This window comes from Triturus cristatus, chromosome 4_1 (genome assembly GCF_964204655.1).
Source record: "Triturus cristatus chromosome 4_1, aTriCri1.1, whole genome shotgun sequence".
NCBI classification, from domain to species: domain Eukaryota; kingdom Metazoa; phylum Chordata; class Amphibia; order Caudata; family Salamandridae; genus Triturus; species Triturus cristatus.
The window spans coordinates 1,011,407,087-1,011,423,600 of NC_140585.1; the positions used below are offsets into that span (position 1 = coordinate 1,011,407,087).

General features: G+C 46.0%; 1 protein-coding gene across 2 annotated transcripts in view; it reads left to right on the forward strand.

Annotated features, from left to right (window-relative positions):
- Positions 1-3,863: 3,863 nt before the first annotated feature.
- Positions 3,864-16,514, forward strand: part of LOC146855975 (neurotensin/neuromedin N-like) — a 96,516-nt gene continuing 83,865 nt past the window's right edge. For both annotated transcript variants that reach the window (XM_085650689.1, XM_085650690.1), the window contains exon 1: positions 3,864-4,049. In XM_085650689.1, the coding sequence (XP_085506815.1) occupies positions 3,875-4,049 (175 nt within the window). In that variant the 5' untranslated portion in view covers positions 3,864-3,874. The remainder of the gene's footprint in view (positions 4,050-16,514) is intronic.

The following is a 16,514-nucleotide window of genomic DNA, read 5'->3' on the forward strand; positions in this document are numbered from 1 at the left end:
TTATCTTGTGGTAATAAGTCCGTGATTCTATCGCCATCTGGGAAGTCCTCCAATGTAGCGGCTATAGCTAGGGAGGGAGCGTGAACCGTATCATCTACCTTGCCCAACGAAGCTCTTCTATCCTCGTTAATCTTGGTCACCCTCTTGACTAGAAAATTGTTCATAGAGCCAGCCCCCGAGACTATCTTGTTTTTCTTGGGACCTGACATCGTAGAATATGGCTAAAAGTTGCGGCCCCCACGACAGGACCCAGACAATAGCCACAAGTCCGTCTATACTGAACAGCACCACAACAATGCACAAGGGGCGAAGCAGTAAAAGTAGCGTACAGCAGCAGTACCTGTAGTGCAGTGGGTGGTCTGGTGTCCGATGTCAGGGGGATGGCCCCGCCCTGCCTCCTTCTGCCCCTGACGGCCACAGACGGCCCGCCCTCTGCCCGGGCTCAGCCCGGCGCCGCCCGCGCGCGTCCGCGAGGCGGAGAGAGCAGCCCTCTTTTGTAGCTCCTCCGGCGCGGGATTCTGGCAGTGGGCGGAGACTCAGGGCGAGCTGGGACTTGTGGTCCGCACCGCTCCGCGGCCGCGAGATGTGAAGCACGGCGGCGGGTGCGACCAGGACTGCAGGCTCTGTGATGGTGGCGACAGTGGTACCAGATAGGTGCGTAGCGCGTTGCAGGCGGCGTTACCTTCCCAGGAACAGCAGCGGCTCCGTAATACTTCCCACCTTTCACATACAATCCACCCTGCCCACAGGGGTACCTTGGGCCTACCTTAGGGGTGACTCGTATGTAGAAAAGGGAAGGTTAGGGCCTGGCAAGTGTTTGCACCGGCCAAGTCGACATGGCAGTCCCAGACTGCACAAAGGCTCTGCAATGGCAGGCTAGAGTCACATTTTACAGGCTGCTTCTGTGGGTGGCACAATCAGTGCTGCAGCCCACTAGCAGCCTTTAATTTACAGGCCCTGGGAACACATAGTGCTCTGTACTAGGGTCTGACTAGTAAACCAAATATGCCAATCATGGAATCACTAATCCATAACACCAATTTACAACGGGAGCACTTGCACTTTGGCACTGAACAACAGTAGCAAAATGGGAAAAGTATCTAGACCAGCAAAACGGAACCCAACACACAACAAAAACACAGGAGGCAAAAGCAAAAAATGCAGGGGAGACAATGGTGCCAGGTCTAACCACCACCTACTGTCAACCACACCTGTCTCCTCTTCAGGTAAGCCTTCATTGCCTCCTACACGGGAGATTCTCTCTCTTATTTCCTGCTATACACTGGACTCCTCAGTAATTGATATGACTGTCAGATTCACTTCCCATCCTTCCTTAAGTATGCCCTACTGCTCCACCTCTTGCATTATTTGCTCAGTCTATTTGGTCCTTCCAGCTTCAAGCCTTCCTCTCCCATTGGTGGTTGAGTCGCCGTTTTCGGTTTTGGCTAGAATATAATCAGATAATTCTGTCATATTGGTCTCAGCCAACAATTAGCTAATTCGACCATAATTAAATTCCCTCCCGATTACTGGTCAAACGCTCACTTGGGATGCATAACCTTTTACTCTGTCATCCGTTAGATTTGCTCTCCGTTACAGAGTGTTGGACCTCAGAGGCTTCCCCCTGACCAAGCTTTTCTTTACAAAAATTGATTTAAAGCTATCCATTTTCCTCACCGGAGGCAACTTTGCTATTATTTGTAGACGTTCTTTGAAAGTTTTTCCTCTCAACTTAACTCTTTTCCTTGTGAAGCACTTGGATTTCATACACTCATCGCATCATCATTATCTCTTGTGGGCCATCTCTGTTAACAGGCTGCTCTTTCCACTCACGATTTTGGAAATTAATTTGCTGACTTTTTTACCTCCATCAGTCCTCCTCAGGCATTCCCTATTAATGTCATTCAGTGAAGTTAACATACGAGTGGACATACCCTCTAGTTCGGACTCTGCATTATTGCTTGACTCACTCTGATCTTAACTTACGACAAATGGTAATAGGGCCTGTCCATCTGGCCAGCCATTGTTCGGACCTCATTTTCACTCCTATTGTTTTGATCTCGTGTAATTCATCTTCCCCCTGTGCGTGGGCTGATCATTTGATTGGTAGGTTTCTGCTAACAAGTCCCTACTGTTGTGCCTCGGTATTCTCCTAGGTGGCCTTTAATAGCCGTGCCTAGTCCACACCATCTGCCGAACGTATTACAAATGCTCTTTCATAAACCGGGCGCTCCTCGTCAATTCTCACCTCTGCTTTCTTAGAAAAAGACATTAAGGATTTTAATGGCTGGGTGCTGTTAGCCTAAAAATTGTTCTTGCGTTCGTTTGTTTTTTTTTTACATTTTGCACAAAAGAGATTGAGCACTAGAAAAGCCCAGAAAGGTGCACACTCTGCCTACTCCCCATGGAGAAGGTCTGGAAGCGAGTGAAAAGACACCGGAAGCCTTTTATGTGTTTTGTAAATACACAGATGGCTGCATTCTTAAAGTGTCACCATGATATATGTTGCAAACACTCTCTGAGCTGTGAATATTGTGACATGAATAACCCAGTGCTAATAAGCCCTTGCCATTTTCCTTTCCTCATACGTGTAGTCAGAAATACACCCATATTTAAGATTTTAAGCTATCCTGAATAGTCCTCGAAGTGCTCCTTTTTTTAAAGATTGCTACTTTTGCCTTCGTATGTTAGTACCATGCTACAGAGCGCCCAATAAGTGCTCTTCGGCACTCATTCGTAAGTGGACATTAGCTTGCATGCTGTATTAGCGCCATTAGATTGCAACATCTACACTTCACATATAACACTGCCACAGTGAAAAGGAGTGTTAAATTAGCCTCACAGATCACGTGAAAGCGTGGTATCTTAAAACCGATATATTTATTTTACGTTTGCGTGAGGAAATAGGCAACTTTCAGTGCGAGTCGTTAGCAGAGTTGCTTCAGCACCTTGGACAGAGCTATCAGTGTTTCCAGTGTAAACCGCGCCACCTACCGGTCATAAACTGCAGTGAGCCACTATAGCTGCGCATCCGACAAACACCGCTCTCCAGAGGTACCGGTTAAGAAAGTTGTAGACTACTTGAAAAGAAAGCATCATTGCCAATCAACACGGAAAACACTGGGGTTGACAGAAAATCAATAGAACTCTGCCATAAAGCCCGGAGGAGAGTTGTAAGTTGAGAGATATAAAACCCAACTGCTCTTCGAGACTAGAACTGCTTATGGACGGGAGAGAGAGATGCTGCTATCGCCAGGGCTTTGCGGCACACGGTTAGATTACATTTTACGAGATACATTGTCATTCTCGTGTTTGTATTATACGCTGATGTGTCCTCCTGGACTCTTGGGCTTGGCGGGACGGGAAGGGAGAGGGGTAAAGGGCCACCATCTATGCAAGTCGGTACTGCCCTATTCATGGTATGGATTTTATAAAAGTGCAGATACTGCCTCATTATTGTACGTGTTTGCTCATGAGAAGTTGTATCTCATTAAAATAATTACACCCCCGCGTAGAAGTGCCTGAACTCTCCATTAGGAATAAAGAAGCGCAGGTTCTCAGTATTTGACAAACCTGCCCATTTAAGCAAGAATACAAGACAGGTGTCCCACGTTGAAAGATGTCACAGTCCAGATGCACCTGCTACGTTTGAGGCGCTTCCCTCTCTCACACGCACATAAGCCCCCACGCAGGAGCCCTTAAACGAGCGCATCTCTCTGAGACGGGCGTCACTCCCTCACGCACTAGGCGCGCCCGGCTCCCGGGTGGAACGAGGCGTAGGCGGGGCGGGCTATTCATTCAGAAGTCACACGCACCCGTCCCATGACGTCACTCGGCCGCTTATATAGTAAAGGAAAGAGTGGGAGCCCCCTTTATGGTCCAGGCGTGCAGGCGGGTTGGAGGCCAGCGCAGCAGCGGCAGCAGTCAGCTCACATCCCTGCTCACTCCTTCATGGACCTCTGCCTCTAAGTGTCCGGCCATGGCGTCTCTGCGGATCCCCCTAGCGTGCCTGGCGCTCCTGGCGCTGACCTCCTGCGGCACGTGTGCAGGTACTGGGGAGCCGTACTCTCGTCCGTCAGAGCCAGGGTGGTGCGTCACCAGCGGGTCTCCACTAACTAGGGGCTTCTGAAGAAGCGCGGGGTGCTTCTGTTAAAGAAAGATGCCGCGAATTTGCTAAACTAATTGTAGTTAGTTTGAAGGAGACACGCGCAGCGGCATTAAACCATCTATAGAAGTGCCGAGCTCTACTTCTGTCTTCCTGTCGGGGTGACTTGTCAGATCTTCTCTATGTTTGTGTAGGTTTTACTCCGCCACTGCTGCTGGCTACCTCCCCTGCTCAGTTTAGGTTGTGTGGTGTTTGGTGCTCGTCGTGTCTACTGGGAAATGCGCCTCTTCCCAATAGGCACTGACATTCTCTTCCCTTCATCTTGTAGAAACGGAGTATATTGGAAGGTGTGACCGTTTTGTAGTGAGTAAATTAACTTTTCTTATATAGCTCACAAAGTGAACTGGATGGCCTCTAAGCACAGGTCTTGTTTTTTTTGTTTTGTTTTTTTTTTGCTGGAAGGAGAAATTAAGCACAGGAAGATCGAGCGATTTCTACAGGATCCCACGAGGTGGTTAGACACACTGCCACACTTATTTTAACTCCTCCATTGCAAGGAAAATTGCCTTTGTTGACCCAGACGCCAAGTGACCCCTCGTTTACAATGCACAAATAGTGAAATAACCGCTTGCCTTTTTACCGAAAAATGACCAGAGGGACGCGCAGCCTGAGTAAACTAAGCAAGGACAGCTAAAACATAATTTCCCACAAACCGAGCTTCAAATTCTTACATTTTAAAGCACGCTGTGCTGAAAAAACTTGTCTTTGTTTTATAACTAAACAATTAACGTTTAAGTTATAGGTTGGTATTAGTATGGGGTTTAGGTTCAGGGCTTGGGGACTGTGTTGTGGACAGGGTATAGAGTTGCTTTTAGGGCTAGAAGACTAAAGTTAAACGTAGGGTCAAGGCTAGGGGTTTCAATAGGGCTTGCGTTAGGGTGATGGCTAGGGTCAGACAGACGGGTACTGTTAGGTATAAGTTCTGCACATCTAGTTAGTGCTGATCTTAGGGCCAGGTCTAGGGTTATCTTTAGGGTCAACATTAAGTTATGTGTCAGGGCTCAGATTAAAGATATTACTACGGTATTAGTTAAGGTTAGGTTTCATGCTAACATTATGTTTATTTTCAAGATTCAGGGTGAGCTTTAGGCCTTTTCGCGTTGGTTTCTTAAAATAGATTATTTTTTTTCTTCATTTTTGAACATTTTGGAATCTCAATTTAGGATTAGGGTCCTAGCCATTGCAATCCATCGATCCTCTATTTAGATCTTGGTATTATGTTTTCAGTATATTTGTCTGTAGAGACTGCAGTCTAAGTATTTCTAAACCAGCTATGGTAGGAGCAGGCACCAGACAGTAAAGACAAACATCAGACAGGGAGAAGCCAACCGGACCGTGGCATGAAAGAAGGACAAGGGCCTTGTGCATACCACCATTGCAGCGTGCTTACAGTTGGCATGCTGTTGTAATGTTCAGTGTCCTTTGTGTGGCATGTTTCAGGAACTCATTTTCTACACCCTTCATTACTTCGTGTGTGTGAGCTAAGCTGCAAAATGTCCCCATTCTTCATGGCGCACCTGGATTTATGGGCTTGGGTGTAATGATAAGGAATATTTTGGTGGCGCATACCACAAGTTGAATAGTTTCCCAGCATCGAGTCAGAGGTGTAATAATTACATATCATAAAGATACTTCTTTCATCAATCCAGGAGGATAAGAGGTCGATTGAGTCCCGCCAGGTTTCACAGTCCTGTCCTGTGGGTTTCTACGCAGGCAGTTAGCCGACCGAGCTGCATCGTCAACAGGTGTTTGATGCCTTTGCTGCAGTTTCCAACATTGAGTACACACACTTTCAATGGACATGTAAGTGTTATTTCTACCACTGTCAAAGTTTAACAAGGCCAGTGTTCTCAGTCATGGAACACTAGTTTCTAGGCAGGTACTTTAGCTCACTGAGCTATCCCCCCAGTAGGTTTGGATGGCTTATAATTCGACTAGCCAAAATGTATTAGTCGGGCATGGCTGGACTAAACCCTGGAGAGCCTAATCTCTAACTGGGCAAATTAAAGATATGTATGCGACTAAACAGTGATCTAGTAACAAAGCTGTGGTCTATGAATCTATGGCCCTCCCCTGACTCCACACTTGAGTAAAACGTGTGATCCTTTGCAACGGATTTCTATTCTGCCAGAACTTGAAACACATAGATACAGACCCCCCTCCCCTCCAGGTATTATGTTCTATATTAAAAAACTTGGCATGAAAGTTAGGTCAGCATAAGTTTAAGAGTAAAATAAAAAATAGACATTTTCGTCATCTGTAGGTTCTAGATTTCATTTGTCTGGTGTTGGAAGAAATATGTACATTTTTAAGCGGATGTGGTACCAAGGAATTATATTTTTCTTTCACACATATGCCCGCTGGAAAGAATGAATTTCACACATTTGCTACTTCGATTACACACACAGCCTTCAAACACGTGCCATGTTGTGAGCATATTTAGCATATTTAACAGGTAAAGTGGCCCACGCCTCAGCACACTGTTTGCACACCAGTCACACCTCATCACTGGTGCTGCATTTTGGTGGTGCTCTGGCACTGAAGCCTTACAAACGCATCCTCATTAAATGAGGGTTGTCTGGGCAGACGAGTGCACGTTGCTTACTAGCACAGTTAAAGATGAGGTATTTCGAGGGTATAGGTGTCCCTTTCGAATTTGCACAGCAAGGAAGATGTTGGCAGAAACCTAGGGGTGCCGCACCCCTTTGCACGTGCGATCCTGTAAGAACAGCGACATTCCAAGCTGCTATAATCAGTGCTGGAAGTGGAGAACATTCGCTCCGGGATCCACAAACTGGGGTGAATGCGTGGCGTCCGAAAGGTGGCGGAGGCACATGGGGCAGTCACGAGGAACAGAATCTGACAGTCAACATACACATTTGAAGAAAAGAAAGAATCTGCCACAAGGAAATTGGCAAAAAGGACAAATGTGATAGTAATTCTGTTCTGGCTTCCTTAATTGTCACAATAGCTGCATTTTAAGCTAACAGATGGGTTTAATGCATCTCCTGAGGAGATCTTTGTATACCCAACAGGCTGTGTTGTGTAACAACGGTAAGATAACTTCAGTGGTCAATGCAGTTGTTGGAGAGATCTGTATGCAGCCTAGTCACTGTTCTGACCCGTCATAAAATAGCTTAGAGAGTTAGTGTGCCTGCTGCAAAGCACAGTGTGGAACAGGCAGGTCATAGATCTGTATTTTATGTAGATACCTCAGCGTATTACTGCTTATGTTGCAAAACTCCTATTTTGACCAGTAGGTCACAAGGGGCAAGCCTTGTAATGTTAATTAGTTGGCCTCAAGGAACTGCATGCATACTGCAAAGCATACATTTAGAACTCTTTTGTCCCTCAATCTTCCTTTATTCTGGGGTTGATACAAATGGTTCATTTTGGTAGTAATATTTAGAATTATAGATGGGTAACAGTGAATTATAGGAATGTTTTTCATGGAGGGGGTCAGAGTGCCATCAAATAGACAATGGGAGTGAAGCTCCAGTTGTCTGTGATGTCACTCAGAACCCCAAGGTGAAAAACTTCCCCTTAGTTCAATTTATTCCCAAATATACCTTTATGTTATGTATCACCCCCAATATCATCTGACCCTTCTTTCAATTACTATTCTGGGGCAGATGAATATTTTGGGAGCCATACAGAACATGATCTCTTCTCTGTGTCCCAAAAAAAAGAAAAAACCTGGCCTCTTGGAATCCACACCCACCACTCTCTGTGCTGCAGGGGCGTAACAGAGGCCCCCGCGGTGTGGGTGGGTCCTCAGCACCGTACTCAGGCCTGAGAGCTCCATATTAAATACGGAGGGGGGACCCCTTCATTTACCTTGAAGGGGGGGCCCCTCAACGTTCGTTATGCCAGTGCTGAGCCGCCATGCTGCCAGAGAGCTCTGCAAGAGCAGCCTGGGGTTCCTTAATGAAGTAGCACCAGTGGGTAACACATTGAGTTAGTCATCGTTGCTGTGTCACAGCAGCGAGATATTGGATTTATAATTCAGTCATTCATGCCAGTGGCATAACAAAGGCCCCCGCAGTGTGGAGTGGGAGGTCGCTGAGCTCCAGGGAGACCCCTCAGCACAGTACCCTGGCCTGAGAGCTCCTCAGTCTGTCCGGAGGGGGCCCCTCCCTGTACTTTTCAGGGGGGGGGGCTCAAGTTTCGTTACACCACTGTTTCATGCTAGTGGCTCTTTACCAGAGCTAAGTGATATATGAGTAGCTGGTCGGGCAGTTACTCTTACAGACAGATGCATATGTCATTCTTCCAGTGCATGCACATCTTCTACTGATGAATGATAGAAAAACTAAGGAAACTGTCCTCAAATCACAGTTTATCTCTGAAGCACTTCTGGAGAGGCAAGATTTGTCTTTCCTTCCTGGCAGCAAGGTGTTAGGCTCCAGCTAGCTCCCAGTCAGGTGAAGACTTTGATAAAAAGAGTGCTGATAGCCCTTTCGTGAGGCATTCATGTGTCCGACCCCTGCAGCTTGACGCACATGAAGCACACAAAATGCCTGATACCTCATCAGCGCTCGCACGAGATTAGCCCACTTTACTAGGTCCAGGGCAGATCCAGTCCAATAATGGCTGCCGTATAAGGGATCCGGCAGGATCCCCGCATTACCCGCCCTGTACACCACCCTCTCACCACAGGACTACCAGATAATCCTTTATCGTTGAGGTCTTTATCAGACTGCTGATTCGTCTCGCTCCTTGCACACTATATGTATTCTGTTCTGTACTCCATAAGGCACCGATGTACATCTGTGTTGTGTGATACTCTGACAGCAGGGAATGTGGCTTTGCAGTCGCTTGACAAGGTTCTGTCAACATAGGCAGCTGGGCAAGATTGCATAAAATGCATTGTTTTAGACCTACCTTGCCGGATTAAATATGTTTAATTGGAGAGGGTATACATATGCACCACCACAGCTGGTTTACTTAGACTGATGCTGGTGACTTTATGCAGCGACATCGTCGAATTCCATCGATTGCATTGATGCAGACACTATTGGTTGCCAACCGTGCCAGACTACACTGATTACTTTGTGCCTGGACAAATAGGTAGCACCTTTGACAGATGACCTAAATAACATTTTTACTAGTGCCAATATTATCGGATTGCATAGATTGCTTGGTGCTGGTGCAATCATTCATAGATACTACTGGATTGCGTAGATGCCAATGGTGTACCAACATTTGATCTCGCCAACAGCTGAGGAATGTCTTTATTGCACTGATCAGTCACCTGGCTTGCCAAGCGTTGCAAAGGGCCTTGGTGCCACTTACTTCAAAACGTCTAGTAGATAGTCACTTATGGGCAACCCAGCACCCCCAATTTCCCCATGAGGTGCTCCCGTGAGGTCTTGAACCAGCTTGGGGGTAGCACGGTGGTTTTACTGCGATGGGGCATTGGGTCACCCCACGCAGCCTTTAACAAGTAGAAACATGTATCCCCTGCCTCACTCCTTCCTGCATCCAGAACAGTAATAATGAGTGGGCCACTGTGTGGCAACATATTTAACTAGATATCTCCTGTTCACACTTACCAATGGTTAAAACCCGCCAATGAGCTGTCATCTTTTTCAGAAAACAGATATTGATGGCAGCCTTTTAACAATTCAGCAAGAGACTGTCAGGAAATCAGCTAACAGTCTGTGCTCCGTGGGCAACTGTCATCTCATCGGCTTTTAAGGCCAATCTATTGCCAACTGCACAGAAAGCAGCAGCCACATTATTTACACGATGAGCTGTGCAGTGCATTTTTACACCAGCATTTGTACAATCAACCGAGTTTTCAGCTGACCAACTGGCAGAACCAGTACATTTTTCTCCAGTAAGTCACTGCCAATACAGTTGTCATAGTGGCTGGTGCAAATATCGGTAAACTTGCATAGTACGTGTACCTGTTGATGGAGTTTGCCCTCTAGTTTCTGTCACTTGTCTCATTACCACTACCGTTAGCACATCCATAACAAAGTCATATCGCCCTCTTTCCCTTTCCAAGTATCTCCCTTTGAAACACACAGAATATGTCTACTTCCTCTGGACTCCTCCCAATCTCCTCCGGTATCAGACAGCGTCCCAGCCTCTGCATCACATGCACAGTGCATAATCTCTCATGCCCCCATATTTATCTCCCCCAAGCTCCCCTTCCACTTCATTCCCTCTACCACTCATGGAAAACACTTTATCCCTACTGTCCCTCCACACCTGGTGACAGTGCTTAATTTGAGCCTGTGGTTTCTAGTGCTCGGCACAGGCAGCTAATTGCCAGCAGCGGCGCTTATGACAGTCTACCACATGGTGGCGGTGTATGGCTAATTTAGGTATGAGCACAACAACAGCTGCTTATTAGTTGAATTTTGCATTTACGATGGCACATTCCTGTCTCCCAAGCCATTCTTACAGCTTTGGGGGCCTGGAATAGTCTGAATTGTCTCACTTGTAAGAGTGTGATGGTTAGTAGCTGTGTTTGTCATTGGCAACTGGCAGGGGCACTGTGTGGTGCAAGATGCAGGGGCCTCCTGATGAGAGCACCGGCTCTTATTCTTCTACAAATGAAGCACTGCCTGGTCAGCTTCCCTACACATGCTCCTCTCCACATCATTCAGAAAATGTACAATCTCTCCTGCTACCTCACTCCATCCCAGGAGAGGGTTTTCATCACCAACTTCTCTGATCCATGTTACTGTATTGTGAAACACAGCTTTATTTTCATAAGTGCACGTTTTACAATGAATCCTCTACACTTGCCCTGTAAATAGGAAATGCAAGAAACTATCACTAGCAAGAGCGCATATGTGTTTTTGTGTGGTAAGTGGCGAGAGTGTCACAGTGCATGTGGAGAACTGGCTTGAGAATCTTTTGAATATGAAAGAGAGAGGGCTGGGTGAGGGTTCAAAGTGTATAAGAAGAAGGAGCTAGATCGGGCACAAGAGAAGGCTGAGACAGGGCAGGGTTTTGGTGGGAAAGTGGGTTGTGGTAGGTGAGGGTGTGAGATGTGAGATGTGAGGGGGTTAGTGTGCGGAGGATGTAAAAGTGTGTAGGAGAGAATTCAATAAGAGGAGGGCATGGGAGAGAAGAATGTTAGTGATGGAATGGTTATGAAAGGTAATATTAGATATTGACTGAAAATAAATTGTGAGGGGAGTCGTGAACTAGGGAAAGTGGGAGGGAGAGTGAGTGAGGGCAGGGGGGTCACAGGATGGACAGAGATTGAGAGTGCAAAAGTAGGTGATTTGTAAGCGGAGGGGGCGAGAAGATGAAATATGAGAGAGAGGAAGAGGGTAGGAGGGCATGGGGAGTATGTGTGTGAGATGATAGAGTGATGAAAATAAGGAGAGACTATAGAGAGACGAGGGCGCGTGCAGTGAACATGTCAATATGAATACTGGTGAGGGAAGTCTGTTGCACTCCCAGCAGGGAATGTCCTATTTCACTGCAGTAGGAATTGTGGCGCCATTGGGAAAGAGGGTGGCACAAAAGATCGTCCCCTCAGCTAGTTTGGCAAAAATCCTTCAACTGTCCTCACGAGCCAGCGATCATGCATAATGAACAGACATAACAGCAACACTACATGGCTTAACAGTAGCACGAGTTACAGAGCGACAACACTACTCACAGGAAAGCTTCTGCTGCTGCCGTGCTGCGCTTGTTCTGCATGGAAAGGAAGCTTGCACTGCTGCTGCCTGATCTGTACCTAGTCTGGGAGGGAAGAAGCTTGCGCTGCTTGTGTTGTAGCAGTTCTGCGTGTGTGATGAAATCTTGCAGCTGCCACCTGTGCATATTACATTTGTGTGGTGCTAGCAATGTATGCACCGCTACGGTCCCTGCTACACCTATCATGTCTGTTAAAAAGAAACACATGGCATGTTCAATGCTTGTTCTCATGCGTGATGCAAGTCAAATATTGCACTTCCAAAACTTGGTAAAAAATTATTTATGCGGTTTTACATGCGAAACAAGTAGCAACAACGCTCGATATGGACCAGACCACTTTGTAAAATGTAAAAACTCAGCTTGTTTTTGGGCTTGTGTCATGTGAGTCCTTCAGCCAATCCTGACCTTTATACCCAGCAACACTTTGCATGTTGAATTTTGCAATCCCTTCTGACAGTGTTAGAAACACATGTCCACGAATGAAACATTCTAGGAGACAATTAAAGGTTAATAAGTGAAGTGCTGGCAGAGCGGAGAATGCATGTCATGTGCAGGCGCTAGAAACAGTTGCACTCTGACCGCTGCTGCGCATTTGCTGACACTAATATGTAAGAGAGGTGTTGAATTAGGAAGGTGAAAGATGAAAGCTCTACATTCAGTCCCTGAATGAACATTACATGCCCTGGATGTCATACACTGCACACTTATGGACCTAACCTGTTTTCAATGAGTCAGTTTAAGTTGCAGGTCCTACTAATGTGTTTGTAATGCTAGTAAAATATAAGGTGTGATAAAATGATGCACACAGTCCTCATTAAAGCAATACACTTTGATTGTATAGTTGTGTATTTCAATCACTCCAATTTATGAAAAGGCGACCTGTCAAATTATAGACAGATTAACAAATACATCTGACAACCACACCAAAAGTACACGTGCCTAATCAGTTATTCTTTTTCCAGCACTCTTACTGAAAGGAAGTTTCAAAATGGCATTTGTTGGTGACCACTCATTGCACAGGGTTCGGCACATTCAGCAAAACAGCTATTTAAAATGATTCATTCCCCTCCCCCGCCTCCTGTGTCATGTGCACAATAGAGGGCTATCTCAGTGTGAATCCCAATGCTCCTGGCAAAGACTGATATCTCAGTGTGAATCCCAATGCTACTGGCAAAGATTGATATCTCAGTGTGAATCCCAATGCTCCTGGCGAAGATTGATATCTCAGTGTGAATCCCAATGCTCCTGGCAAAGATTGATATCTCAGAGTGAATCCCAATGCTACTGGCAAAGACTGATGCCTCTAAAGCTGACTGCCCATTACAATGAGACCTCCCAGGGGAGATTGTTGGCCCATCTACAAATACAACCCGTCTTGCGTACATGCAGCATTGATAGGTTGGACTGCTACCCACAGCAATCACCGGTGGTTTAGGCACTTTTCCCGCATTCCTCCCATCACCTCTTGTGTATGTGTTAGTTGTAATGCCCTAAGTGGCCGAGGGTATGTCCAGACGTGGTTCCCTTGCTTGCGGTGCCACGTGATCCAAGCTATACCACACCTAGTAAGGCTGAAACCGGTCTGAAGCTGCTTGTGTTCCCTCGCATGGCAGTTTGAAATGAACTGTTTCAATGAGGAGCTGGGTCAGTAATGATTTGCATATGGCAGATATTTGCTTGGATTTTCAGTGTTAGCACATTAGTGTGAAAACACACGAGGGAGCCAACGAGAGCAGATAGACGGGCTATTGCTGTAAAGTAGTCCTCATGCAGTTCAATGCAAGCACTTGAGCGGAGGCAGAAAGATACAACCAAACAGCCAATCGCATTAGGGGAGAATGCAAGCCCTTGAGCAGAGGCAGAACGATACAACCAAACAGCCAGTAGCAATAGGGGAGAATGCAAGCACTTTTGCGGAGGCAGAAAGATACAACCAAACAGCCAGTAGCAATAGGGGAGAATGCAAGCCCTTGAGCGGAGGCAGAACGATACAACCAAACAGCCAGTAGCAATAGGGGAGAATGCAAGCACTTTTGCGGAGGCAGAAAGTTACAACCAAACAGCCAGTAGCAATAGGGGAGAATGCAAGCCCTTGAGCGGAGGCAGAACGATACAACCAAACAGCCAGTAGCAATAGGGGAGAATGCAAGCCCTTGAGTGGAGGCAGAACGATACAACCAAACAGCCAGTAGCAATAGGGGAGAATGCAAGCCCTTGAGCGGAGGCAGAATGATACAACCAAACAGCCAGTAGCAATAGGGGAGAATGCAAGCCCTTGAGTGGAGGCAGAACGATACAACCAAACAGCCAGTAGCAATAGGGGAGAATGCAAGCACTTGAGCGGAGGCAGAACAATACAACCAAACAGCCAGTAGCATTAGGGTAGAGATGAATACTCCACTGTCTTCATGCAGTACAATGCAAGCACTTGATAGGAGGCAGAAAAATACAACAAAACAGCCAGTAGCAATAGGGGAGAATGCAAGCACTTGAGTGGAGGCAGAAAGATACAACCAAACAGCCACTAGCAATAGGGGAGAATGCAAGCACTTGAGCGGAGGCAGAACGATACAACCAAACAGCCAGTAGCAACAGGGGAGAATGCAAGCACTTGAGCGGAGGCAGAAAGATACAACCAAACAGCCAGTAGCATTAGGGGAGAGATGAATACTCCACTGTCTTCATGCAGTACAATGCAAGCACTTGATAGGAGACAGAAAAATACAACAAAACAGCCAGTAGCAATAGGGGAGAATGCAAGCACTTGAGCGGAGGCAGAAAGATACACCCAAACAGCCAGTAGCAATAGGGGAGAGATGAATACTCCACTGAGCCAAAAAGTCAAGACCTGGTTGACAAAGTCTTGGAGGCATATTGGCTGAAAATGGGTCTGCAGGAGAAGCCGGTCTTGGTGGTTACTACAGACATGGATGAGTGGCAGATACAAAGAGCCCGAGTCACAAACGTAAACTTACACATTTGTTCAAGTTTACGCTTTTGTGGAATTCACAAAATTACAGTTTGATAGTAAGTTTGCGACTGCGGAGCCTTTGCAGTAAGGGAGGAGAACTCCACACATAGAAACATAGGACATGCCTATCTTTTTAATGTGCAGAGTTATCCGCCCCGACAGCGGAGTCTCCAGAGCTGTAAACTTACTATTAAAACGCAGTTTTGTGAATACAAAAAAATAGCAAACTTACACAAACGTGTACATTTGCCTTTGTGAATTAAGCCTGAAGTCATTTGCAAGATAGGGAAAGTGTGTCGGAATGCAGGGGTAAACGTCTATCCCTATTTTGGATGCTTTAATACTTTAAAAAATGAGTAGGAAAGAAAGTTTAAAAGAAGTGAACGCGAGAGAGAGTGAAAGAGAGAAATCTGCGTACAGGAATGTAAATGTGAAACATAAAAGAGGAAAACAGGGGAGCCAGAAAGGCAAAAGTTAGGAAGCAGAGAAAGGAAGTGCAATGCCAGAAACAATGTTCTAGAGAGAAAAAAGGTGAGCATAGACATGGCAGGAAGCAAAGGAGAAAACAATTGAGAGAGAGAGAATAAAGGATAAATGGAAAAAAGAAGCAAAAGGGGGTATGAGAGAAAAAAGTGGGGAAAGAGAAAAGCATAGAATAGAAATACGGAAGTATGGAACTGGAATGAAAGTTAAAAAATAGGGATGAAGGACGAATGGTGACGGAAAATGTGATAAAGATTTGGAGCAATCGGTGACACAGAATTAAGGAAAGAAAGGGGCATATTATCAAGAAACGGCATTAAAATTATCTCCGCTTTGGCGACCGAAAACTACCACTAAAAAGGCGATAATGGGCTCGATAATATGCCCTTGAGAATTCCCATAGAAGCCCATGTTCTGGTGTCAATATCGGCTTCTATTGGAATTCTCTGCTGCATATTATCAAGCCCATTATCGCCGCTGTAGCAGCAGTTTTCTGCCGCTAAAGCGGTGATAATTTTAACGCCGTGCTTGATAATATGCCCCAAAGTTCGTTGCAGGGAAAAACAAATAAAAAGAGAAACAGCGGGTGAAAGTGATGAAGTAGTGGGAAATGAGAGAAGAGAGAGAGGCATAGAAAGAGCTTTAGGCAAATTAGCAACAGAAATGGATAGAAATAGAGTTAGAGAGAAAGAGGGCGAGATAGAGAGGAGGCAAAGTGGAAGGGACACATTCAGGACAGGGAAGAAAGAGCAGAAGAAGAGAACAGAGAAGAAAAAGAGAAGGTGGAAAGAATCTTAGAAAAGAATGGTACGATATGGAAAGACAAATGGTGAGAAAAGAAGTGGACACGGAACATGAAAGAACGAAAGGGAGCAAGTAGGGGAAATGGTAATGAGAAAAGCTAGTCCACCCCAAGCCACCTTTTTCAACAGTGTTGTATCTCCAAATGTCAGTCGGTGTTTGGTAACTCTCTTTCTCGCATGTCACGCTTCACTTGAACTCCATCATGGCTCTTCATCTTCCTTGCTGTGAGTACCCCGTGTCCTGCTAGATGTAATTCCTAGTTCTCCTGTGAGTCACAGAGAACAGGTATGCCTGCTCAGGTGCAGGTGCCAAGGCAGCCTGGCTTGTAGGACCATTGTGTCTAGTATGTTGTTTCACAGCACAAAGACAGTTGTGAACAAGGCGCACATCCTCTCTCCCTCATTCACTTTTGAAAGTGGCACA